Source organism: Mya arenaria, chromosome 16, assembly GCF_026914265.1.
Source record: "Mya arenaria isolate MELC-2E11 chromosome 16, ASM2691426v1".
Classification (NCBI taxonomy): Eukaryota; Metazoa; Mollusca; class Bivalvia; order Myida; family Myidae; genus Mya; species Mya arenaria.
In genome coordinates, this window is record NC_069137.1 from 8,895,069 (window position 1) to 8,922,087 (window position 27,019).

General features: G+C 35.6%; 1 protein-coding gene across 2 annotated transcripts in view; it reads left to right on the forward strand.

Moving 5' to 3' along the window:
• The window catches only part of LOC128222543 (uncharacterized), a 77,959-nt gene that overhangs the window by 12,014 nt on the left and 38,926 nt on the right, over positions 1–27,019 (forward strand). For both annotated transcript variants that reach the window (XM_052931593.1, XM_052931594.1), the window contains 6 exons: positions 2,860–2,973; positions 18,197–18,316; positions 18,610–18,723; positions 20,573–20,674; positions 21,876–21,995; positions 23,522–23,620. In XM_052931593.1, coding sequence (XP_052787553.1) covers positions 2,860–2,973; positions 18,197–18,316; positions 18,610–18,723; positions 20,573–20,674; positions 21,876–21,995; positions 23,522–23,620 — 669 coding nt within the window. The remainder of the gene's footprint in view (positions 1–2,859; positions 2,974–18,196; positions 18,317–18,609; positions 18,724–20,572; positions 20,675–21,875; positions 21,996–23,521; positions 23,621–27,019) is intronic.

The following is a 27,019-nucleotide window of genomic DNA, read 5'->3' on the forward strand; positions in this document are numbered from 1 at the left end:
GAACTCATCATCCCCTAGAACCAAGTTTGCGTTATTTGGGTAATGGTAACTCATCATCCCCTAGTACCGAGTTTGCGGTATTTGGTGTGCGGTAAACGCATCATTCCCTTGTAAAGAGTTTGCGGTATTTGGTGAACGCTAAACTTCTCATTCCCTAGTACCGAGTTTGCGGCATTTGATTTACGCTTTACTTCTCATTCCCTAGTACCATGTGTTTGCGGTATTTGGTTAATGGTAAACTCATCATCACCTGGTACCGAGTTTGCGGTTTTTAGTTAACGGAAACTTATCATTACCTAGAACCGAGTTTGCGGTTTTAAGTGTACGGGAAACTCATTATATCATGTAACCCAGTTTGCGGTATTTGGTTAACGGTATACTCATCATTCCCTAGTCCTGAATTTGCGTATTTAGGGCGTTATTGTTCATACCAAACCAGTTTCAGTTTTGGTGTCTATGGTTTCAGCAGTTTCGAACTCGGTTTTGATAGTTTGGCTTGAAGTATCAAATGCATGGTTTTGTGTACAGTTTAAACAACATGGCGGAGCTACTGCATGTAGCCATCATTTCCAATTATAAATATAGCCTTTATCATTTATCTCATTTGCCAATTGTAAGGCATTGTTATCAAAAGGATTGAGTTTCAAAAATCCTGGTTGATCACTTTCCGCCATGTTGGTTTCAAAGTAAACTAGTTTTCGGATGGAACGAACCGATGAAACCGCCTCCGGTAGGGGTTTCAATTGTTTTGAAAGTCGGTTTTGGTTTTCGTTAAAAAAAAACGATAAAACTGGTTGTGGTTTTATTTGAAACTGTAACAACAAATGCACAGTTCGTGAAACCGAAATAAAACCGAAACCAGTTATAAACAACAAAAACGCCATTAGTTAACGGTATACTCATCATTCCATATCACCGAGTAGGCGGTTTTCAGTGTACTGGGAACTCATCATTCCCTAGCACCGAGTAGGCGGTTTTCAGTGTAATGGGAACTATTTGGTATTTGGTTTATCATTATAATGAAAATGTTGAATATTCCAGAAAGCAATTTACAAACAAAATATTATAAGTAATGCATGGACATCTGCCCATTCTTTAGTAAAACAAAGAGTTCTCTTTAATTAGTTTTAGATATAGCATCTGCACAGGCCAGTGAAGAATGTACTGGCGACAGTCACACACATATAAAATATGTTTCTAGAAGAGAAGAAAATTCGGTCCAAGAACACGATTTTGCTTGTGGCCAAGGTTTGCCTGTCTATCTGTAATGAAAATATTGAGTTTATGAGTAGACAAACAAACTTATTCGTTAGCTAACACATCGTAGTAATGCTAGCAATATAATTATGAATGTTGATAACCTGGTGAGACATGTGTTTTTCCTTCTTAGTAATCAACATTTGAATACTCAGGTAAAATCCAGTTAAAGTGATCATTTCGAGAAGCAATGAGAATATCTCTTAGTAGGAATCGAACCTACAACCACTTTAGTTTGAGGCGGACCTTTATACCACTAGATCACACTAGTTTTATTGTTTTGAACATGTTGGTCCGTCGGTAGGTGAGTAGAGAAAACCTTGTCCTATTCATTCATAGAAATCCCTTATGTCTTAGATATGTGAGCTTCGGGGAGGTTGGTCATGACCAGCCGATTTTTCAGGTTACGGTCGCGGTGAACTTGTAGACAATCATGTGTCAGATTGCTAACTAAAATATGCTTTGGCCTAAGCTCCAGACACATGATTAGGTATGGTGGTAATTACCAGCATATGGTTGCTATCGGTGTTGAGGGATTCATGTTAAAGTGTTGGTCGAGTTGAAATTGGACACAAACTGTTTTTACCGAAAAATAACTAGATTACTTAAGGTCTTATGGTCCTAATATTTGGTAGGGAGGTCAGTCCTGCAGATAATCCCTTTTGATTTTGTCGTGGTCAGAGTGACCTTGAATACACACATTATGTTCCATCAATGTAAGGAGAATGATTGGACCTTTCGCTCTGATTCTTGTAGGGAAGGTTGGTCATGACCTGTACACCCCTAGACCCATATTGAGCTTTAGATCAACTTATCGAAGGTCAATGACACCAGGGTAACCACAGTCGTAGTCATATTTCAAAACAGGAATTAAAATAAAATTATTAAGAATTAAAATGCTTTGCTGAAAAAACTCGCGTTTGCCATATTCTTAACTTTATATTATCCATTTACCTTATTTACTCCTGTCAGCCGGAACGAATACATGTTTTACCGGAAACTATAAGTCATCAACTCCTATAACAAAAAACGGTCAATAACTGTATTTACTATCCTCCGACTTTGACGGGATGTTGATCATAACCTTAAATCATTCAAATCTGAAAAAAAATAAGAATAAATTATCAAAACATGTCGAACAAATGGTCAACTTTTCACATAGCGTTTTGTTGTTTCTTTTATAAAAACAACAGTTCCATTTATGCATGTTTTTATATATTAATATATATTTCTTAAAATTTATGACTTATGACCCTTATATTTTTGAAATAGTTTTTTCTATGAACACAACCCGTTTAGCCCGATCCTGTTCACTGATGACGTCAATGGTATTGAGCGGCGGTAATAGGCCGTCATACGCTATTGAAATTATCGTTTGATTCCAGTGTCAGACGGAATTAAACACCTTGATTTTTAAACAAATCAAATCATTCAAACTATTGTTTTAAATTCTTCGAATATCGTTAAGAAAATGCACGCTGCAAATGATTATAATTTAGACTGGATCCTTGAAGTTAGGAATGCTTACATCATCGCGAAAAAGATCATATTTGTATTATTTATCATTCCCCATGTTTTTAAGTACATAAACCTTTTTTGCAGATGAAAACAATCTTACGACCAATGACAACGAAGACGAAGAACTGAAGGGCCAATTACATAATGAAGAAAATGCTGATCGAGCAATAGAAGTCAGGGAAATCGGCACACATTCAGGTAGGAATGACTATCAAATAAGACATGACATTGCTGAGCAAGTTTACGGAAAGTGTACTTTGAATTAGAATGCTGTAAGACCTTAAGCGAATCATATGCAGCATCCTCAATCCAAAATGATAAACACATGATAACTGCATTCAAAATTATTTCAGATGAAAACAATCATAAAAGCGATGACACCACTGAAACAAACTGAATGTTGAATTACCTAAGAAAGAAAATACAAGTCGAGCAGTTATACCGTTAGTCAGCGCAATTGATAGCGCACATTCAGATACATATGTACAGTTATGCAGTGCAATACGACATTGCCGCCATTTTTACGGAGTGTAGATAAACTTACGTATCAACCTAAACATTATTATTATCACTTACATATACATTATTCATATCTCTCGCAGATTCGAAACTTTACGTTTATATTCATACTATATATATATAATTTCAAAACAAGCACATGCAATTGAGCCATACACAAGTTTATGGATTGGGAAGATGGACTTATTATGTACAGATCATAACATAATCGAAATTGATCAGATAGTTCCTGAGTTATATTCATGTACAAATTTAGACAATCGGATAAACTTTAAATGATTACGGAAAGTGCAAAGTAAGAATGAAAACGAATGAACAGCGAACAAAATACCAAGAGGAAAAGAAAAAGCTTTCCTACATGAATTAAAACAAAGCACAACATCAACAACAACAACAGCGACATCAACATAAACAAGGAAGGATTGACGCGTTCGGGCCATTAATGACAACAACTACAAAGTATATGAAAGCATTCAGTTTAGTGTGGTCCCAATTGTATAATTCGTTACTACAGTTTCATTTTTAATAGAATGTCTAATTATCATACATATTTTAACCTGGATGAAATTTGGTATCTCGTTTATATTTTTGAACCAAAAATGTAATATTGCATCAATATATTTGTTCTTTAGGCGATTAGTATATACTGTAAGGGGCTGTACGACTAAGGTTTAATTGTGTTAACTTTTGGTTTATTTTCACGTTGTAACATGGTTCACACTTCTAATATGTCTCCAATATTGTCGTTATGCCAAAAAATGTTGTGAATGCTGAACTTTCCTCATTTTTCGGTTTATCCAACTTATGCTCATCCAGCCGGTCCAAAATCTGGCATATGGCTCCCCTGGTTTTCCATATATTTTAGTTATACAACGATGAAGCTATGGCTGATCTTGTCCAACCAAAATGTTGTTACTTTTGGGAAGTTTATACCTTGCAAGAGTGGATACATTTTTGAAAGCCTATATTTTCAATAATCTGTATATTTATAAAAGGGATTGATAACTAATAAGACCAGGGACCTTAACATAATCCTCGTTGGACAATGATTGGCGGAGGAAGGTGACTATTGTTAAGTATTAAGCTTGATATGACCTTATTGAATTTTGTAACACATAAAATAATAGTTCAACCAAATTGGTGTTTCAAGCATTAAATCTTAAATTTAAGATTAACCCTATCAAAGAAATATATTAATTAGGCAACATAAAGCAGACCAGGCATTTCATTTTGTTGAAGATAATAACGACCTCTGAATAAGTATAATATATTCTAAAATATACATATACGAAACAAAGGAATTCAATGGGCGAATTGATTAAGGGAACACTTTATAAGGAAGTTTGCAATGTTTTCGTCAATATCTTGTAATCGACATTTAATAAACTAATAAGTATCAAATTTTGATCGGAATCAACGATATAATGCTTTTTCTTAATAAAATTGTGAGATTTACTTTTTGAAATGTAAAGTGAAGAGAGAAAGCACGAAAAATCGAAAAGAAAATATAAGACACACGGAACAACAATACAGAAATACACAATACAGAAACACAAAACAACAACACAAAACAACACAAAACAAAACTTCAACAAGAAACTACACAAAACAGAAACACATGACTCCATATATCAGAAACTCAAAACAACAACACGAAACTACACAATACAGAAACGCATAGAAACAACACGTAACTACACAATACCAAAATACATAACAGAAACTCAAAACAACAACACGAAACTACTCAATACATAAATACAAAACAACATCGCAATACAGAAACACGGAACAACAACACGTAAATACACAATACAGAAACACATAACAGAAACACATAACAACACCACGAAACTACGCAAAACAGAAACACAAAACAGAAAAACAGAACAACAACACAATTCTACACAAAACAGATACAAGGAAAAACAGCACGTAACTACACAATACAGAAACACAAAAAAACAACACAAAACTACTCAATAAATAAATAAAAACAAAAACACCATTCAAAAACCCATAACAACAACTTGCAACTACACAATACAGAAAGATACAACAGAAACACAAAACAACAACACAAAGCTACTCAATAGAGAAACAAAAAACACAAAACAACATCACGAAACTACACAATACAGAAACAAATAACAAAAACACAAAGCAACAACACGAAACTACTCAATACAGAAATACAAAACAACAACAAGTCACTTTACAAAACAGAAACGCAAAAGAACAACAACAGAGAAACAGCGAAAAACAACACGAAATAGCAATAAACTGAAACACAAAACAGCAACAACACAAAACAACTCAAAACAGAAACACGGAAAACCAACAACACGAAACAACACAAAACAGAAAAACGTAACAACAGCAAAAAACTGAAACATAAATATCAACAGAACTCAACTACACAAAACAGAAACACAAATCAACAAAAAGAAACTTAACAATACAGAAACACATAACAACAACACGTAACTTTACAAAAGAGAGACACATAACAACAACACGTAACTACACAACACATATATACGTAATAATAACACGTCACTTTACAATACAGAAACACAAAATAAAAACACAAAACAACAACACAAAACTACAATGACAGATAAACAAAACGTGAACACGCAACTACACATTACAGAAACAGAAAACAACAACACATAACTACACAAAACAGAAACAAGAAACTCCATATAACAGAAACTAAAATTAGGAACACGAAACTACACAATACAAAAACACTTAACTAAAACACAAAAAAAAAACACGAAACAACTCAGTACAGAAATACGAAACATTAACAAGATACAGAAAATAACAAAACAACAACACGATACTACACTATACAGAAACAACTAACAATAACACGAAACTACACAGTACAGAAACACAAAACAAAAACACATAACTACGCAATACAAAAACAAAATTCCGTATACCTGAAAGACAAAATAACAACATATAACTTCAAAATACAGAAACACAATACAGAAACACAAAACAACAACACAAAACTACACAATACAGAAAAAATAAAACAACAACACAATGCAGAAACAACGCGTTAAAAAAAACTAAAACACAAAACAACAACAACACGAAACTGCACAAAACAGAAACACGGAACAACAACACGAAACAGCACAAAACTGAACCCCAAACATCAACACCACGAAACTACACAAAACAGAAACACGGAATAACTACAGGAAACAACAAATAACAGAAACACAAAACAACAACACCACGAAACTACAAAATATAGAAACACGGAAAAACAACACAATACAGAAACGCTGAGCAACAACACTGTTTGGTATTCCATTCATATAAAATGTAACCATGATTACTCAGAGCTGCTAATGAATATTAAGCTCCGCCTATTGTCTAATGTTATTCTTATTACTGCTGCAGGTTTTGTACATACCTTGAAATGTGTATATATACACTGACCACCCAATTTCATAACATGGTGTCAGAAGTAAATTCCACTGCTAGTGAGAATGGACATACTTAGATTAAAAAAGCAGTGCTACTGAATTTAATTCTCTGCACCAACGAAGTATATTTTCACGGATTACAAAATGAACAAATTTCATCCGCCGGATAATTTTGACTTTTCATCACCGAATAATTGGGAAGATTGGAGAGACCGTTTCTAACGATATAAGACAGCTACAAATTTGCACAAAGAAGAAGAAGAGGTGCAAATTTCATGTTGAATCTACTCTATGGTGAAATACGCTGACCATTTATTTAAACGTTTTGAACTTTCTGTAGAGGTTCAAAAGAAATTTGATACCGTATTGGGAAAATTCAACGGACATTTCACATCGAAAAAGAACATTATTCGTGAAAAATCAAAGTTTCATTCTCGAAAACAAACAAAAGGCGAATCGGTCGAATCTTTCATCAGGAGTCTGTACGAGATAGCTGAGAGCTGCGAGTTCAACACTGCCGTAAAATCAGAACAAATCCGTGATGGCATAGTGGTCGGAATTATCGACAAACAGTTGTCAGAGAAAATGCAGTTAGAATGCGATCTAACATTGGAAAAAGCCGTCTCTACGGCAAGACAGAGCGAACTGGTAAAGGGACAGGTTCGAGCACAATCGACTGGCCTGCCGAATTGGATGAGCTTTAAGGAGCCAAATTTAAGTCTAATGGCGGGCGTGGCAGCCGAAATCAAAACAATGTTGTCGACGTAAACGAGGTGATTAAGTTTTCACAATACCACAGTGTTCTCGGTGTAACCGTAGGCACGGTTCGTCGGGAAAATGCCCAGCTAAGTCCCTGAAATGCCGGAAATGTGGGAAATTAAATCATTTTTCAGTGTGCTGCAAAAGTGTTAGAGATTTACACTTAGTATCAAATATGGTTTTCACAAGCGACAACGAAAACAATGACCAAAACAATGACCAAAAAAGTGAGCTCTATTTAGGTTCCATTAACTGTGACACGCACGAAGAAGATCCTTGGAAAATCAAATTGACAATTTGCAATTCAAATATTGTATTTAAAATTGATACAGGGACAGACGCTACAGTCATTTCTGAGTCCACATTCAAATCTTTTAAAAAACGCCTTCATCTTCAGTGCTTCGTGGTCCTAGTGGTCAAATTTTTTGTAAGGGTTACTTCATTGCTGATACGTACAGAGATGGTAAAAAGTTTCTGTTTCGCGTGTTCGTGGTCGCAGGAAACGATCAAAATAGTCTACTTAGTAGAGGAGCCACGAAGGCTATGAATTTAGTACCTCGTTTAGGTGAAATTTCTCAAAGCTTATTTGGAACCGCGGGTACCATGAAATGCGAGCCTGTAAGAATAGAGCTCAAACCAGATACACAGCCGTATAGTGTGAGTGCAGCGAGCCGCGTACCATTTCCACTATTGCCAAAGTGTGAAAAAGCACTAAATGATATGCTAAATGACGGTGTCATAGAGAAAGTAACGGAACCGACAGACTGGTGTGCACCGATGGTACCAGTAGATAAGCCGAATGGAAATGTAAGAATATGTGTCGATCTAAAAAAGTTGAACAAATCCGTAAAACGCGAACGCTATATGATACCAAATTTTGACGATGTTTCACAGTCTTTTCAAAGTTAGATGCAGTTACCGCTTGATGACAATAGCTCGCGATTGACGACATTCATAACGCCATTCGGTCGATATGCGTTCAAACGTGTTCCATTTGGGATCACGTCAGCTCCGTAAATATTTCAAAGAAAAATGTCTAAGCTTTTAGATGGTTTGCCAGGTGTTCATGCCATTATGGATAACATTGTTGTCTATGGTAAAGACATACAGGAGCATGATAGAAATTTGAGTAAAGTCCTGTAAAGGATCGAACATTCGGGACTAAAATTAAACAAAAACAAATGTTTGTTCAGACAGACCAAAATTGAATATTTTGGCCATATAATTAGTGATAAAGGGGTCAGTGTTAATCCCAAAAAAGTCCAAGCAGCAAAAGACCTTAAAGCACCAAACAATGTCGCGGAATGGAGACGCGTGATAGGGATGATTAATTATCTAGGTAGGTACACTCCAAATTTGTCTACAGTCATGAGCCCGATGACTGAATTGTTAAAGTCAATATATGTTTGGCAATGGGGCGTTCCGCAGGAAAATGCCTTCCAAACTATTAAAGATTTGTTGACACACGCGCCGACTCTAGCGTATTATGACAGATCGAAACCTTTAGTTGTAAGCGCTGATAGCAGTAGCTACGGATTAGGTGGAACACTGTTTGCTAAAGATGGTTCGAATCTCAAGCCGGTAGTGTATTGTTCGAGAACGTTTTCCGATGCAGAAAAGAGATATGCGCAAATTAAGAAAGAAATGCCGCCTCGGTATGGGCATTCGAAAAGTTTAAAAATATCTTATAGGGCTAGATTCAGTTGTTCTATTGATAGATCACAAACCGCTGATTTCGCTTATTTACAATCAGGACATTGACCAAGCACCTTTAAGATGTCAGAGGCTTATCATGCGAATGAGAAAGTTTAATCCAATATGATTTATATTCCGGGCAAAGAACTGGTTGTGTCGGATACCCTTTCTAGGTCTCCATTGAATGAGTTTGATCAAACTAGAAATGGTCACTGAAAATATTCCTTTAAGTGACATTCGACTACAGCAAATAAAACAGTCACAACAAAATGATGAAAACATTCAAAAGGTTATTAAGTACACAAAGCATGGATGGCCGGCAAAGAAAAACTTACTTGCACAGGAAATATAGCCGTACTTTCCAGCAAGAAATGATTATTCTGTGGCCAACGGTTGACTGTTGTACAGGAGTAGAATTGTTGTACCAGACAAATTACACTCAGAAATTTTACACCAATTGCATTCAAGTCACATGGGAATTACTAAAAGTAAAAACCTGTCAAAACTGTCAAACTTGCCCAGAAAATAATCCAACACAAATACGTGAACCATTGAAAACAATGCCTTTGCCTAATGGGCCATGGGAGAAAATTGCCGCAGATATTTGCGAAGTTGACAATAAACAGTTTCTGGTAGTAATGGATTATTATTCCCGTTATCTTCAGATTGGATACTTACCGAGAGCAACAAGTGATAACGTGGTGGGGAATATGTCAAACATGTTCTCACATTGGGGCGACGCCACAGAGCTAGTGACCGATAACGGTACACCCTTCACATCTGATAAATTCACAAAGTTTATGGAAAAACATAATGTCAAACATTCATTTTCATCCCCAAGATATCCGCAAGGAAATTCTCAAGCCGAAGCTGGGGTAAAATTAGCGAAGGGTATTTTAAGACAATCTGATGTTATCAGAGCACTTCAAACGTATCGTAACACGCCAACAATAGCAACAGGATTTAGTCCTAATCAGCTGATGATAGGCAAGAATGTTCGCACGTTTCTTCCATGTATGCCGGAAATCACTAGACCAAAATGGCCTAGACGGTCAATTGTTCAAAGAAACGATAATAAGACAAAACATACGAACATTTCTACAACAAGAGATATTCTGCACGTACAATGCCTTTATTGAGTGAAGGTAAACAGGTCAGAATAAAACAAGACAATGAGAAGAAATGGGGAAAAGAAGGAACTGTTACTATTCCATTCCAAGAGAAAAGATCATACGTTGTAGATACACTGGAAATATTCCTTTAAGTGACATTCGACTACAGCAAATAAAACAGTCACAGCAAAATGATGAAAACAATAAAAGGTTATTACGTACACAAAGCATGGATGGCCGGCAAAGGAAAACTTACTTACACAGGAAATATAGCCGTACTTTCCAGCAAGAAATGATTATTCTGTGGCCAACGGTTTACTGTTGTACAGGAGTAGAATTGTTGTACCAGACAAATTACACTCAGAAATTTTACAACAATTGCATTCAAGTCACATGGGAATTACTAAAAGTAAGAACCTGTCAAAACTGTCAAACTTGCCCAGAAAATAATCCAACACAAATACGTGAACCATTGAAAACAATGCCTTTGCCTAATGGGCCATGGGAGAAAATTGCCGCAGATATTTGCGAAGTTGACAGTAAACAGTTTCTGGTAGTAATGGATTATTATTCCCGTTATCTTCAGATTGGATACTTACCGAGAGCAACAAGTGATAACGTGGTGGGGAATATGTCAAACATGTTCTCACATTGGGGCGACGCCACAGAGCTAGTGACCGATAACGGTACACCCTTCACATCTGATAAATTCACAAAGTTTATGGAAAAACATAATGTCAAACATTCATTTTCATCCCCAAGATATCCGCAAGGAAATTCTCAAGCCGAAGCTGGGGTAAAATTAGCGAAGGGTATTTTAAGACAATCTGATGTTATCAGAGCACTTCAAACGTATCGTAACACGCCAACAATAGCAACAGGATTTAGTCCTAATCAGCTGATGATAGGCAAGAATGTTCGCACGTTTCTTCCATGTATGCCGGAAATCACTAGACCAAAATGTCCTAGACGGTCAATTGTTCAAAGAAACGACAATAAGACAAAGCAAACGAACATTTCTACAACAGGAGATATTCTGCACGTGCATTGCCATTATTGAATGAAGGTAAACAGGTCAGAATAAAACAAGACAATGAGAAGAAATGGGGAAAAGAAGGAACTGTTACTATTCCATTCCAAGAGAAAAGATCATACGTTGTAGATACACTGGAAATATTCCTTTAAGTGACATTCGACTACAGCAAATAAAACAGTCACAACAAAATGATGAAAACAATAAAAGGTTATTACGTACACAAAGCATGGATGGCCGGCAAAGGAAAACTTACTTACACAGGAAATATAGCCGTACTTTCCAGCAAGAAATGATTATTCTGTGGCCAACGGTTTACTGTTGTACAGGAGTAGAATTGTTGTACCAGACAAATTACACTCAGAAATTTTACAACAATTGCATTCAAGTCACATGGGAATTACTAAAAGTAAGAACCTGTCAAAACTGTCAAACTTGCCCAGAAAATAATCCAACACAAATACGTGAACCATTGAAAACAATGCCTTTGCCTAATGGGCCATGGGAGAAAATTGCCGCAGATATTTGCGAAGTTGACAGTAAACAGTTTCTGGTAGTAATGGATTATTATTCCCGTTATCTTCAGATTGGATACTTACCGAGAGCAACAAGTGATAACGTGGTGGGGAATATGTCAAACATGTTCTCACATTGGGGCGACGCCACAGAGCTAGTGACCGATAACGGTACACCCTTCACATCTGATAAATTCACAAAGTTTATGGAAAAACATAATGTCAAACATTCATTTTCATCCCCAAGATATCCGCAAGGAAATTCTCAAGCCGAAGCTGGGGTAAAATTAGCGAAGGGTATTTTAAGACAATCTGATGTTATCAGAGCACTTCAAACGTATCGTAACACGCCAACAATAGCAACAGGATTTAGTCCTAATCAGCTGATGATAGGCAAGAATGTTCGCACGTTTCTTCCATGTATGCTGGAAATCACTAGACCAAAATGGCCTAAACGGTCAATTGTTCAAAGAAACGACAATAAGACAAAACAAACCAGCATTTCTACAACAGGAGATATTCTGCACGTGCATTGCCATTATTGAATGAAGGTAAAAAGGTCAGAATAAAACAAGACAATGAGAAGAAATGGGGAAAAGAAGGAACTGTTACTATTCCATTCCAGTAGAAAAGATCATACGTTGTAGATACACTGGAAATATTCCTTTAAGTGACATTCGACTACAGCAAATAAAACAGTCACAACAAAATGATGAAAACAATAAAAGGTTATTACGTACACAAAGCATGGATGGCCGGCAAAGGAAAACTTACTTACACAGGAAATATAGCCGTACTTTCCAGCAAGAAATGATTATTCTGTGGCCAACGGTTTACTGTTGTACAGGAGTAGAATTGTTGTACCAGACAAATTACACTCAGAAATTTTACAACAATTGCATTCAAGTCACATGGGAATTACTAAAAGTAAGAACCTGTCAAAACTGTCAAACTTGCCCAGAAAATAATCCAACACAAATACGTGAACCATTGAAAACAATGCCTTTGCCTAATGGGCCATGGGAGAAAATTGCCGCAGATATTTGCGAAGTTGACAGTAAACAGTTTCTGGTAGTAATGGATTATTATTCCCGTTATCTTCAGATTGGATACTTACCGAGAGCAACAAGTGATAACGTGGTGGGGAATATGTCAAACATGTTCTCACATTGGGGCGACGCCACAGAGCTAGTGACCGATAACGGTACACCCTTCACATCTGATAAATTCACAAAGTTTATGGAAAAACATAATGTCAAACATTCATTTTCATCCCCAAGATATCCGCAAGGAAATTCTCAAGCCGAAGCTGGGGTAAAATTAGCGAAGGGTATTTTAAGACAATCTGATGTTATCAGAGCACTTCAAACGTATCGTAACACGCCAACAATAGCAACAGGATTTAGTCCTAATCAGCTGATGATAGGCAAGAATGTTCGCACGTTTCTTCCATGTATGCTGGAAATCACTAGACCAAAATGGCCTAGACGGTCAATTGTTCAAAGAAACGACAATAAGACAAAACAAACCAGCATTTCTACAACAGGAGATATTCTGCACGTGCATTGCCATTATTGAATGAAGGTAAAAAGGTCAGAATAAAACAAGACAATGAGAAGAAATGGGGAAAAGAAGGAACTGTTACTATTCCATTCCAAGAGAAAAGGTCATACGTTGTAGATACAGAAACTGGAACATATACAAGAAATCGAAGGCATTTACAACAAATTCCAAACAGTGATTTTCGTGAGCCTGACAACAAAGCAAACGACAAACAAAGTGAAAACGGTGTCACTGTTCTTTTTCAACAATCCTGGGAAACTACGAGTGAACAGAAAGATAAAACACAAACATCTCCAGTAATATACGTAACTCGATCTGGAAGGGAAGTTAAACCACCACAGCGATATGGGAACTATGTTTAATGTTAGAAGTAATGACATTCAGATTAAGTTCAAGAGTCTCAGATAAGACGTTATAATCGCTAATTAAGAAATGTTTTAACTGACAGTTTCGTTTATGTTTAGATTAGAATTTTACAAAAGTTATCAGTGCTGTCTCTAATATGTGAACCTTAGGTTAACAATTTATGGAGGGAGATGCTTGGTATTCCATTCATATAAAATGTAACCATGATTACTCAGAGCTGCTAATGAATATTAAGCTCCGCCTACTGTATAATGTTATTCTTATTACTGCTGCAGGTTTTGTACATAGGAGAGTTGTGTTTACTATCATGAGTTGTATATCGTTATTAAAGTATAAAACATTGAATTGTGTATATATAAACTGACCACCCAAGTTAATAACAAACACGTAAATAAATATTACAAAAACTCAAAACAACAAATAATAACTAAACACTGCAGAATCACAAAACAGAAACCCGAAACTCCACCTAACAGAAACACATAACAACAACAACACGTAACTACACAATACAGAAACACAAAACAACAACACAATACAGAAACACGTAACATCAACACAACACATAAAAAAAAAATCGAAACTACAAAAAACAGAAACACAACACAGAAACACGAAACAAAAGCCCGTAATTACATAATACAGAAACAACAACATGAAACTACACAAAACAGAATCGCAAAACAACAACACAAAACAAAACAAAACAGAAACACATAACGAAAACACATAACTACACAATACAGAAACACAAAACAGTAAAACAAAACAAATCAAAACAGAAATACAAAACAACAACACGTAACTACACAATACAGAAACACAAAACAACAACACATGACTACAGAATACAGAAACACTTAACAACAACTCGAAACTATATAAAACAAAAACAGAAAAACAACACAAAACAGAAACTCAAAAAAACAACACGTAACTACACAATACAGAAACAAAACACGGAACAACAGCACAAAACAGAAACACTGAAACACAGAACAACCAAATATAACTACATAAAACAGAAACACAGAACAACCAAATAAAACTACACGAAACAGAAACACAGAACAACCAAATATAACTACACAAAACAGAAAAACGGAACGACAACACAAAACTACACAAAATAGAAACACAGAACAATTCACAACATAGAAATACCGCCTTAGAACGGTCAGGAAATGTGTACATTTACTGGGTGCTTAATCGAGGTCTCATTTCATAAGGTCAAAATTCGTTTTTTTTTATTTTGTGTTTCAATTGTGATCAAAATGCTTGAAGCAATGATTACATTGGAAGGTTTTTTTTTTTTTTTTTTCTATTTAAAGTAAATTTGGGAAAATATGGCAGAAAATGATATATTTTCCCGAAAGCGTTAATAACGCGATTCGAAATGGACCGTTAAGGCTTGGATATACTTAATAATGTTAAAATTTGTATCTAGCAATTGATTTTTAGTCTTTGTTGGTGAAGAAAGTAAAGAAAAACTCATTTTTAACAAAATGTTGCTACCATATCATCTGTTAACATTCCCCGTTTAATTACCTATTGTGCACAACTTTGCACTTATCCCATCATCCCCGTAGAAACGTAAATTGTAACAATATTCCATTAACTTGAGCAAACCTAAGAATAAAACAAATGTTAAGAAACTAATAGGTAATCACAAGTAAATATATATGATAAAGGATTCGAATTGAAGTTGCAGAAGAACGATTACAATTTGGAGTTCCTAATGCCACTTTTTAAAGATATAATGCAGTTACTGTTTTAAACGATGTACTAATTCCGAGAAAAAAAACACGAACAAAACATAACAAAAATTACAATTTATACATTTCCAAATGTTAAACCTAAGTAAAATATTACAATAAAGTGATGTCATTCGCTGAATTATTTCCTATTTAAATCAAAGGACTGAAAGTTATGTTTAGAAGCAAAATGATAATTTTTCTGTAATACAATTTGGAGTTCCTAATGCCACTTTTTAAAGATATAATGCAGTTACTGTTTTAAACGATGTACTAATTCCGAGAAAAAAACACGAACAAAACATAACAAAAATTACAATTTATACATTTCCAAATGTTAAACCTAAGTAAAATATTACAATAAAGTGATGTCATTCGCTGAACTATTTCCTATTTAAATCAAAGGACTGAAAGTTATGTTTAGAAGCAAAATGATAATTTTTCTGTAATACAATTTGGAGTTCCTTATGCCACTTTTTAAAGATATAATGCAGTTACTGTTTTAAACGATGTACTAATTCCGAGAAACAAAACACGAACAAAACATAACAAAAATTACAATTTATACATTTCCAAATGTTAAACCTAAGTAAAATATTACAATAAAGTGATGTCATTCGCTGAACTATTTCCTATTTAAATCAAAGGACTGAAAGTTATGTTTAGAAGCAAAATGATAATTTTTCTGTAATACAATTTGGAGTTCCTTATGCCACTTTTTAAAGATATAATGCAGTTACTGTTTTAAACGATGTACTAATACCGAGAAAAAAAACACGAGCAAAACATAACAAAAATTACAATTTATACATTTCCAAATGTTAAACCTAAGTAAAATATTACAATAAAGTGATGTCATTCGCTGAACTATTTCCTATTTAAATCAAAGGACTGAAAGTTATGTTTAGAAGCAAAATGATAATTTTTCTGTAATACAATTTGGAGTTCCTAATGCCACTTTTTAAAGATATAATGCAGTTACTGTTTTAAACGATGTACTAATTCCGAGAAAAAAAAACACGAACAAAACATAACAAAAATTACAATTTATACATTTCCAAATGTTAAACCCAAGTAAAATATTACAATAAAGTGATGTCATTCGCTGAACTATTTCCTATTTAAATCAAAGGACTAAAAGTTATGTAGACGCAAAATGATAACTTTTCTGTTTGAAATTCATTCTCAAAAACAGAGAATAAGTTCTCTTCAAAGATTTGCCTTTATGTCGAATAAAATCAGTTTATTTTTTTTTTTCAATTTTTTGTTAAGGAACCACCAAAAATACCTGGATTGGCTAAACGGCATTTAGCGATTTTAGACTTATTATACTTAGATGTAACATTATAATGACCGTTCACCAAAAAAAAAATAGCGATAACTTCCCTTAATTTAGGATATCAGAAACCAAGTTTAAGCAACGTACTCGTTATAATTTTACTGTGAGATCTGACTAACGACTAGGTCTTAAACTATTCTGATGGATGTACGGCACCGTGCGTCTTGTAAAACATATATCAAACGTTTTTTTTGTATTCATTTATTAACCATTGACATACTCAAGCTTTTTTGTTTGATACCTAAGCCACTTTCATTAATATTAATAATCTTAGTAATTTTATATTGAATTCAATTTTATTTCCAGGTCGAACTTCACATTGATTTAGTTTTGCCTAAAATACACGTGTCCAGTTTGAACACTAGTAACATGTTGTAAAGTATAACATTACATAAAGGGAAAAAAAAACAAAAAGCAATGCAAAGAAAGATTTAAAGAATACAACTTAAACAACAACAACATGTGCAAACAATCTGCATAAATAGCATCCTATTTCCAAATACCAAGTACGAAAACTGCGAATGCCCCTAGCAGCCATGCTTTACTTGTTATACCATAGCGAAACATTTCATGGAATTAACTGCAAGCTCAATTACCAGAGAAAGACATTGCAAATTGCTCAATACCAACATTCCGCGAAATTGATACACATTCAGGTTAATATGTTTTTATTTACCTACTCCTTCGTTTGACAAATATATTCCTTTTCTGGAAATATCTGGATGAACAATATGCGTAGGTCTTTCTTTGCACGTTGATAGGTCTATTATTCTAACCAGACCTGCCATTGTGTAGGGAAGGACCTGACCACGAGGTTTCTATCGCTTGTATGTGACTAGAGAACGTGATCATTTGGCGATACCGTGAGCTCATAAATGACAAAATGACTACGTATCGGGCCATTATAAGTCACTCGCGCCAAATATCATTAAACGGCACGGCTACCGCGTGTTAACGTCCAAAGAAATTCACTCCATGACTAGTTTCTTCAACGCGATGTAACTTATAATTAACTTAATGATAATACCGCTTTCTGCTTTACTTTTTTGTCATTATATTTTTAAAATGGCGAATTCTAATGAATACAAATGGCTTCCTGTATAAACCATGTTTGTTTTTTCTGTATCTTAAGTTACTTAAGTAAAATACGAGTAATAACTTGAATGATTCGAGAAAACAAGGGCTTACCGAAAATCTGTACTCCTCTCCATATTCAATTCAATTGCCATGATGCAATGAATAAAGGTCATGGCAAGATTCCGTTTATAGGTTCGATCTTGTCTTCATTGTACCCTTTTATACACATCCTAGCTTCACTTTCTACTAAAATCAGCGATGGAAGTAGTTGCGATGATTACAGAAACACCCAATCAACGACATTTGACAGATCAGAAAATCAACGCCGAGAACCCGATGATACATCAGGCCAAGGTTTGATTATTATATACAGTATATTTTTTTTAAATAATAAGCAGACAATTGTTTTCTATAAACTCTAGTCGTACACATTTCTTAAACAAAAGTTTATTTAAAGATTTTGACTTGCGTGTACATACACGGCAGAACAGCAGGCAGAGCAAGTGATAAGGACACGAGATAAATACTGTAACAAAAAAAAGCTCTGTGACCCAAAAAATTAAATTGGAGTAAAATGACTATGCAAACGTTAAACATGTGATGAACGTCATAACACACATACATGTTTAGATTGTTTTTATCTACAGGCGTCAGATATACAAGTACCAGCGATGATGACAATAAAACAGAAACGAATGATGAAGTTGCTGTAATAACCAAAAAGGAGCAATTCCGAGAAAGTAGTTATTTGAACAACCAAGGTTCGTCTGTTTAAGACCCTGTATTTTACTTTCCATTAAACGTAGCAGACTTGAGAAAAATGCGCGTAATAAGTTGCGTATATCTTGGTGAATTATTTTTGTAGTATATATTTGAAGAAGGAAATGTCGCAATATGTTTCAACCAGATTCTTTATAATCATTTTAACTTAAACGACACAAATCAAAAAATGAACTCTTTTAAAAAGGTGTATACCCTTAAAGAAAATGGCTGCATCTATGGTGAGACACGGTACTAAATTTAGTTACTGGATTTGCTAGAGTGACATAAATGTAGTATCCACTTCAATATAAGACGCATCATATTCTGTGTTGGCTTGGTATTTAGATTATACAAATTTATATTAATACCTATGTGAAAAACTACAGAAGCAAGGTCAGTGGCAAAATCGTTTAACATAAACCCGGTTTAATGGCACTGGGTAAACGCCAAAGACATAGAACACAAAAACAGAAAACTACATACACGAAACATGGAAGAACAGCACAATACTCCACAAACTTCACAGTGCATACATAGAATGTGTAAAAAAAACTAGGTATGTTTATCAAGGATTGTAAGGTACCGCCTTGGAACGGCCCGTAAATTGTACATTTTCTAGGGGTTTAAACAAGTTTACGTACACAGACCTCACTCTTATCCCAACAATCTTATATAAAGAAAAATCGTTAAAGGTAAATCTTATCAAAGTAAACATTTAATTGAGGAAATATTATAAGAAAACTAATAATAATAAACGTTTAGGTAGACCCCAAGTAGTTCAATGTTTAGAGATCCGAACTTTATCTGCAGACGGAGGAATACAATTCAGAGCACCTAATGCAAAATCTTTTTCAAAGATACGATTCAGTCATTGTTTGAAACTATGAGCATCACACACAGTCTGCCTTATAAAATAAAAGGTTTAAAACTCTGTGGTTTGAAACTCTGTGATCATAGAGTTATATAATAAAAAGCATTAACGTCACTTGACAAAACATTAAGTCGATTGTGACGAAAAGCAATACCTCATAAACACCTTCGAATCCGTTTCTTTTGCCAGATAAAGTGATCATCTTTAGAAGCAATGAGGAAGTTCCCATAGTGTGATTGACCCTACTACCACGTTCGTGACAGAAGCACATTTGTACCGATAGATCACACTTGTTTAATCGTTTTGAACATGTTAGTCCGTCGGTAGGTCAATTGAGCAAAACTTGTTATATTGATTCCTAGAGATCTCTGATTTCCGTTAGCTTTGTGGGGAATTGGTCATGCCCAGCAGATGAACCTTATTTTATATGTTTTAGTTATCCACTCAGCTCATATGAGAAATATATTTTCATCTCAATTACTCAATAGTTTGTTGACAATTATCCACTTTTATAAATAGTCATATACCCGAATGACCGCAGCGGCAAACGTTCCTTTGCGTGTATATCAACGGTAATACATCAACTAAAGCGGTAAATATGCTCATTAAACGGAAATAAACAAGGCAGGAGGCATTTTTCCAATCCTGTTTGGTTTGTCACTGAGGTTTTAGTTGTATGTTTGTGTATGTTGATAGTAGACGGCAAACTAAGTCCACGGCCCTGTAAAAGGTAAAAATACGTCAGAAATTATCTATTTTATGACACACAGCGAACATGATCATTAAATAAGATGGCAAACTTAATTTAATTAAAAATCTAATCGCCTTTGCGACGACGGTATTGGAAATTTCAACTTAATCTACTTTTAAATTAAAAATGTTGAACATTTCTGAAAGCAAACTCTTACAAACATAGAATTTTAAACAAAACTTTTACCTCTGCCAATTTATCAGTAAAACTATATTAACATCTTCAGGGGCCAATGAAGAAAGAACTGGCGACAGTCATACAACAGCGAAATATATTTCTAGAACAGAAGAAGATGCCTTCCTGGAACAGGATGGTGCTTGCGGCCAAGGTTTGTCTGTTTATATGTATCATACGTAAATGATACGAGTAGACTTTTTAATGAGCCGAGTAATTCTTAAGTAATATACATTTAAACAATTAGACAAAATGCATGTTTGAGTGATATTTTGTTAGTAACAATAAAAAGTAAAATCGCATAAATATGCAGCATATATATTAAACGATAACCAACACACACAAATAAATACATGTCTTATAGAGAAGAAAGTCCAAGTAAATTATTTTATCATTTAACGACGTTTAGCAATCGGGTGTTAGACTGGTTTGTGATATGCACAAAGGTTAAGTATTTTACAATTGATTATCCTCAGACCTTGTGCGTTAATTTTGTTGTAAAATTATGAAATGTGTTTTTTTATATAGGAGCGTTTCTTTATAGTTTAACATATCATTTATTGTTTTGAGACGGAGCCTTAATCTTTTTCACAACCGCAGATACTTTGTTTGTAGTATATACAATGATACAAGTAATTTACGTGAAATGACTGTTGATAATTCAATACAAGAAAATGTGTTCTGGGAGAGCATTGTTGCAAGGGGTATTCTACAAGTTATTTACTAGAAATTAGCCTTGTTGAGAAACGTGTATGCATAGTTTAAATACTTGACAGTTTTTTACGAGTTCTACCATCGTTGCCACTTAATGCCCATGTGAGCAAATACATCCCATGGCTTAATACGTTAAATACCGAAAGATGAATAAAAGATACATCAAAACGACAAATTGTCCATGCGGATATACACATTCGCGATATCAAATTAACTGAAGGCGCAAAATACGTGCACATTGACGAAAATAACCGCTGCAGGAGGAAGAAAAAGATCTCGTTTGGTTTGTCCCTGTAATTTTGGCTGTTATATTGTGTTTGGTGATAAGCAGGCAGCAAACACTAACAACGATTACAAGGCCCCGAAATGAATAATATATATTTAAATTTATCATTTTCTTAAATCGAACATGACCGTTATAAAGGTATAAAGATGTCAAAGTTAGCTGTAATTAAGAAAAACTCATCGCCCATGCGAAGACGGTTAAATACACTGTTAACGTATTTTACCCTTGAAATAAATGTGTTGAAATATGTCTCAGAAAGCAAACAGTAACAAACAATATATTTATAAAGGGCGATGCACATTTTATATTTTCTCAGTATATATTGAAACAAATGATTATCTTAAATTTGTTTCAGATATATCATCTAAAAGGGCCATCGATGCAAGCACTGGCGACAGTAATACACAAGTGAAATATATTTCTAGAAGAGAAGAAGAAGATGCAATCCAGGAACAGGATGGTGCTTGCGGCCAAGGTTTGTCTCCTTATATGTAATACATGTTCATGAGCCAACTTATTCGTTTATGTGATGCAAGTAACGGAAATATATTTGCTGCTAGTCTGGTGAGATATGTGTCGCTCCTTTAAAGTTATCAACAATTAGACACTCAAACAGAGGCTTGTTTGAATGATATATTGTTAATGAAATAATAAAATGCACATCTATATACATGTGTTGCTCAAGTATTAAACGATAACAAACATACACACACGTTAACTTTATATCTTTATGGAGAAGAAAGAAGTCCAGTAGGATATTGCACTATTCAAAGACGTTTTACTCTAGTATGTCAGACTGGACTGGTGTGTGATATGTACCCGGTCGAACCTTTAACAGTTGTTTATCCTTAGAACTTTTCGCGCTTATGTGCAGGCATCTTAAATCGCGAACTACCTTCTAAGCTGGTCCTTTAAGTTTTCATTCTATCATTGAAATATGTACAATCGGTTTGTTTTTTAAACTTGCCACAGGATAAAAGTGTAAAAGGCGATCAATTACGGCAAAATAACATTATATTGACTTATGTCTTTAACCCAATAACTTGTGGATTTGATTTTCACAAGCATATCTTTCTTCCTCAAATTAATAATGGATTTTTCCCAGGAAAGTGACTGTACAAGCTATCGCCGTTTGTTACAATCTAGACTGAAGAAACGAGTATGTACTATATTTGGGTCCGTCTTTTAAGTTTAAAGAAAAGTTCTTGAGAACCACTATTGAAAATAAAACCTGTAGGAGGTCTAACTTATTTGATATCGGTGAACCGAGTGTTTGTAATGAACCTGCAATCGCGTACTTCATTAATAAGGAAGCAAATATTGTTATAATTCGAGTCACTGACAGGTATCATATTGATGTAACGTATCAACCGGGACAATATCTGTGTGTATTTGTTACGAAGACCCGACTGAAAGGCTCTAGCCGATCAAACACTTACCGAGGGAAGCACATCGGAACGTCAAAACAATGAAATGTGGTTCTTTAAATATTTAAGTCAGTGTGTATATGTTTGGTGTAGCTCATAATGCATTGTACTGAGACGGACATTAGAACTCTTATTTATCACGACCGCCGATTCCTTTGTCGGTAATTATATGCGATGATGCGAATCGTTCAACGTTTAGGACTGTTGATAATTCAAAACAAGACAATGAGCTCCGAAAGAACTTTGTTGCATGCAGCCGGGGTATTTCACCATTTGTTTTATAAATATGAATATTGTTGACAAACATGTCTGCTTAGTTAAATCACTGGTCACATTTTTATAAATACCTCTACCATCGTTGTCATTTTAGCCCCCTTTGTGCAAGTTCATTTCACGGTACAATTCGTGAACAATTCGAAGTAATCTACCTTTGCAATAGATATATTGAGATATGTCAAAGAAAGCAGCCACAAACAAACATTCAATTTAAAAAGACCATGCACATTTGATTTCTGCCCAGTACTTTCAGAAGCAGATAATAATTTGATATCTATTTCATATCAAACATCTACAGGCGCCAGTGGTGAAGGTTCTAATGACAGTCATACACAAATGAAACACATTTATAGTAGAGAAGGTACAATCCAGGATGAAGTTGGTGCTTGCGGCCAAGGTTTGTCTGCTTATATGTAATATATACGCTTAGTTTACAAGTAAATCAGTTCATGAGCAAACGATTATATAAAAGTAGCTAACACAAAATTTGTGTAGTACAAGTATTGGAAACATCATTGGTGCTAACCTGGTAAGACATGTTCCTTCTAAGTAATCTACATTTAAACACGCAGACAAAGGGAGGTGTGAGCGATCTACTGTTAATGTCAAGATAAAGATCGCTAAACATATAATTCCTTAGTACCGAGTTTTCGGTATTTGGTTAACGCTAAATTTAACGATATTCTTATCATCACCTAGTACAGAGTTTGCAGTATTTGGATAAGGGTAAACTTATCATCCCCTAGTACCGAGTTTGCGGTATTTGGTTATCGGTAAACGTATCATTCCCTAGTACCGAGTTTGCGGTATTTGGTTAACGGTAAACCCTTTACTCCCAAGGACCGAGTTTGCGGTAGTTGGTTAAAGGTAAACAAATCAGTCTCTAGTATCGAATTTGCGGTATTTGGTAAACGGTAAACTCATTATTCCCTAGGACCGAGTTTGCAGTAGTTGGTTAACGGGAAACTCATCAGTCCCTAGTACCGAGTATGCGGTATTTGATTAACGGTAAACTCATCAGTCCCTAGTACCAAGTATGCGGTTGTTGGTTAACGGTAAACTTATCAGTCCCTTGTACCGAGTATGCGGTATTTGGCTAACGGTAAACTTATCATTCCCTAGTACCGAGTTTGCGGTATTTGGTTAACGGTAAACTGATTATTCCCTAGGACTGAGTTTGCAGTAGTTGGTTAACGGGAAACTCATCAGTCCCTAGTACCGAGTATGCAGTAGTTGGTAAACGGTAAACTTATCAGTCCCTAGTACCGAGTATGCGGTATTTGGTTAACGGTAAACTCATCATACCCTAGTACGGAGTATGCGGTATTTGGTTAACGGTAAACTCATCAGTCCTAAGTACCGAGTATGCGGCATTTGGTAAACGGTAAACTCATTAGTCCCTAGCACCGAGTATGCAATATTTAATTAACGGCAAACTCATCATCCCCTAGTAGAGAGTATGCGGTATTTGGTTAACGGTAAACTTTAAACGATTAAATTGATTAAATACTGAATATACAACACATGAACTTAGTACATCACTTTAACTAGAAAGGTGAATAATATTACCTGTAAAATACTTATCACTAGAAATAATACTCTACTTTTATCACGTAGAAGGGCTATGATTTATCCTTCTACATTATTAATTGTATTATACATATACACATGTAATAAATACAGTCCTGCTAATTAGTAAACGATACCCACTCCTCATACAAGTCAAGTGGTTTCCGTTCTCTAATTGGTCGGCCTTCATGCACCACAAGCATTTTCGGTGGCGGAGGTGGCTGATATTGCATTTGACGGTTAGAAGGTGACTCTTCACGAGCTGAAGATGGAGCTGTCGACGTTGACACTGTCAGCAGGACTGCAAAACTTAAGTTCGACCAGATGGCCGTGTGTTCTTCGGTATTGGGCCGAAGCGGGTAGCTGGCAGATACTCTGTATGTGTTCAACTTGCATCCAACTTACGAGACTTCTGCCTCCGATGGATGATGGAGTTCTGTCCGAAGTAAGTGTTTCTCAGTTGAAGGACCACGTAGTGAATAACACTATCGTCAGATGAACTGGTATCGGACTCGGAATTTCATTGTCTTTGGCTGTTGCCCTAGTCACCGGTCTACGCGTCTTGTGTTGATTCTTCGCGTCATGTGTGTCTTGAACAACAAGAACATACACAAGCGGGAACAGTGTGTACCAGTCTGTTCTGGGTAGATGGGGAGGTTTGGATCATGGATTATATCAATGATTTACGGTTCGAGTTCCAACGTGTCTGCCAGTTTGTGTTTGCCACTGATGCTTACTTCCTTAACCAGTACCACGTCTTCAACCTCAAGACGGTTTTCTCGGACCTTGGCATTATAGTGGTTAATGTTGATCGATGCGCGCTTCTGTGTGCTTTTGCCAGCCAGCTGGTATGCTTAACCAATGTAATCCAGCCGCTCTATGTAGTTGCTTTTCCTCACAACGTCCTGATCCTTGTCAGCGGCTGTGAAATGAATCAACAAACAACCTAGGGTACCACCTAAACAACAACAAATGCCTGCACCAACGGTCTTGTAAACGTCGGCAAATTTACTTATTGATCCTCCGTCAAGGTCACTATCCTTTTAAGTAAAGTCCGGTTGCACCGTTCACATCCGCCGTTTCCGGATACTGTGTCGTTCTTGCCATAGGTACTCGGGCAAAATCACATACAGACTTGTTCAACAATCAAAATTACGACTTTGAATACTTTGCAATTACTCTGGAAATAAAAAAACAACACAAAACAAAGCACAATGCACTTGTCATGTCAGGCTTGAACTGTGACTTCAGATGTAGTTATCTTACAATTTTATGTTTTTGTATGTTGTGTTCAATGATCCGTTATAACAAGAATATCTTTTTATCCGCCTAAATCTACATCAATCTGGAGAAGATCCTTTCATACAAGTTGCATGGGACGATTGGTAACTATGGGCAGACGTTAAACCCTCGATTTCGTCGGGGATTGTCACATACACAATTCAAACAGCATGCGAACCTTTTGTCTATTTCTGCTTCAATACCAGGTAAAAAACCTCTATCTGGCCAACCACACGGTATTATCCTTGCCTTGGTAGCCTACATCGCTGTACACCCCGTTGCTGACGGTATATCAGTGAACTTCCGGTCCGATGAGTTGAGGAACCGTTGTGTTGTCCTGAGAAACGTTTCGGAACTGTGCTCCCCCACGGTCTACTACGGCTCTGTTCAACTCCCGTAGGATATGCTGCACTGCATTGACTCGTATCGATGCCCTTCCTCCCCAAGGAACCTCTTATCAGGATCTGTATTACTCGAGCTGTTACACTGGATCCTTATGGTGCTCACTCTTCCATAGTTACCTCGGCATTGTCGGTAACTAAAATGTCTTATCTGCAGATTGGGATATGTCAAATAGCCTTAATATCAGCCGGATATAAGATCCTGCTCAAGTCTCTGTATTATTATTCCTGTTTAATACACCATAGGACAATTTAAATGGGCCAGGGCCGCTATCCATTTATTTTGTTTGGAATCAAGTTCAATATTTGACAAATTATACGTCAACGGATAATTATCGGTTATGACATTGAATGTGTTGTCTTTAATAACGTCATCCGTCTTGTTCGTGATAAAAATAATTCAAGCTTATTTTTGGCTTATACTACATTTAAAAATGTCATTATACTGATGTAATACGTGAACGTGGTTCGCATACACGAAAAAGACATGCACAAGTAATTAACATAACATAACAATGTGTATCAATTGGCAAACATCAACAGCA